At 39.1% G+C, this 1,956-nt stretch overlaps 1 protein-coding gene across 3 annotated transcripts in view; it reads right to left on the bottom strand.

The window, feature by feature from the left end:
* Positions 1-107: 107 nt before the first annotated feature.
* CCDC77 (coiled-coil domain containing 77) overlaps positions 108-1,956 on the bottom strand; it is a 40,275-nt gene continuing 38,426 nt past the window's right edge. For 2 of the 3 annotated variants that reach the window (XM_017545412.2, XM_017545411.2), the window contains 3 exons: positions 1,391-1,516; positions 1,137-1,289; positions 114-395 (listed from right to left, as the gene is read on the bottom strand). In XM_017545412.2, the coding sequence (XP_017400901.1) occupies positions 249-395; positions 1,137-1,289; positions 1,391-1,516 (426 nt within the window). In that variant the 3' untranslated portion in view covers positions 114-248. Of the gene's footprint in view, positions 396-1,136; positions 1,290-1,390; positions 1,517-1,956 lie in introns of all 3 variants that reach the window. The other variant, XM_017545410.2, reaches the window with a different exon arrangement.

Here is a 1,956-nt window from a genome sequence, read left to right as displayed (position 1 = left end):
AGACGGGGTTTCACCATGTTGACCAGGATGGTCTCGATCTCTTGACCTCGTGATCCACCCGCCTCGGCCTCCCAAAGTGCTGGGATTACAGGCTTGAGCCACCGCGCCCGGCCTCACCCTGTCTTTATAATAATGAATACCACCACTCTAGTCAACTCAGGTCTACATTTTCTGGCAGCAGATGACCTTGTCCTCAGGTTGCAAGAAGCACACCTCTTCCAAATGGGGGCCATTTCCAAAAGTAGACATCAACAGACTCTAAGTTCATTCTCCAGACCAAACACTTTGGACTTAAGATTCTTCAATTCTCCTTGTATCTTATGTGCCCGTCTATTGCTGTCACGGACTTCACACAGAATGGCGAGATCCTGATTTGCCAGGGCATTAACTGTTACCTAGGGATTTGACAAAAAAAAAAAAAAAAAAAGAAATGGGCAGAGATATCAGTCAAAAAGACAGCTATGCTGGCTCCTTTTTTATGAGATCTTGAGTACATAAGATGAATTCCATCCTTAGTTTGTTCAGTGGCTAACTAAAGAGAGAAAATGTAGAATTAAGGCAGAATTCTAGTGAAACTCCTTCCCATACAATAAAGGAGCCTTGAAATAGAGATCAATGAATAATGGAGGAGGAGTAAGAGACCAGAATAAGCAACACTACTGGTAAATTTGTCAAAGAATCAAAGCAGGCATCTCCTCTTTTTGTAACTAACCTTGCCTGGAACACAGGCTAACTGGCTAAATCTCATTAAGAAGGCTCTTGAGGCAACTTGTATTCTAAAACGTTGTGTCTGCTGGAAAAAATTACTCTATGACTCAATTAGTCACTTTCCCCAACTGTAAAACAGACATGATTCTTTAATCTACTTCTTGAATTAGGAGGGATGACAATTTCTGTTAAGTTTAGCTTACATGGAAGTATTCATGATGCAGTCATTTAATGATTTCAGGGTATTTTTTATTTTCTCTCTAGCATGTACTTGTTGAACTAATTTTCAGCGAGGCTTAAAGATGGTGATCTGTTAGTGTCTACCAGCAGGGAAACAGCACATCCTTCTTTTAAGGAACCCTCGTGACCCAATGTTCCCTCACTTCCACCTCTTTTCTCCCTTGTGGCAATTCAGGATAAACAGTTACCTTATACAACATTTGCTCCAAGTCTTTCAGTTTCTGTCGGAGAACCTTAATATCTGTCTTAAAGCCTTCTACTTCCAAGATACGTCGCTGCTCCAATGCTTCATAGCGTTTTGTCATTATCTGCAAACGCTTCCCCAATTTGTTAGTGCGATCCTAAATACGAGGAATGGGAAGGCACTTATGAAGGTGACAGAAGCGTTTTCCCAAGCCATCTGCACTTCCTACTCCATTATAAGTGGCAGACAATTTTGTACCTTGAAGATCTCTCTCCTCATTCCCTCTTCCTCACGAATTCGGGCAAGTTCTTCTTCTAAGGAAATGCACTGCTCTTGATACATATTGGAGAGCTTTTTCTCTTGTACTAACTTGTCTTTTAGGGACTGCAAGTCAAAGCAACAAAAACCATTAATAATCAGTTCTACAATTTAGGTAATTCAAATAGCACTTAGATAAAGAAAGAAAGAAAACAAGAGATTTCCAAAGGTACAAAATGAGTTAAGGAACCAGATGACAAGAGCTTTGAGGAACATCTGAAAATCTCCTACTTCTAGACTAGTCTCTTAAGCCCTTATTCTAAAATGTACACAGTAGAAATTCAAACAAATATTTTTGGCTCTGAAAAGAGTCAGACAATGGAGCTCAGAAGCTGTCCCAAGACAGACATTACAATATATGTTTTGGGCTACATTTCTAAAGTTCTTCTTTTAAAAAGGAAGAAATATGAACAGCAACAACACTTATTATACATGCTCTATTGAGCAGTTAAAATGATCTTTTAAAAACCCAAATCAGATCATGTTACGTTTTTTTTTTTTTTTTT

This window comes from Cebus imitator, unplaced genomic scaffold, assembly GCF_001604975.1.
Source record: "Cebus imitator isolate Cc_AM_T3 unplaced genomic scaffold, Cebus_imitator-1.0 Scaffold179, whole genome shotgun sequence".
NCBI lineage: Eukaryota > Metazoa > Chordata > Mammalia > Primates > Cebidae > Cebus > Cebus imitator.
This window is presented reverse-complemented; position numbering and strand designations above follow the sequence as displayed.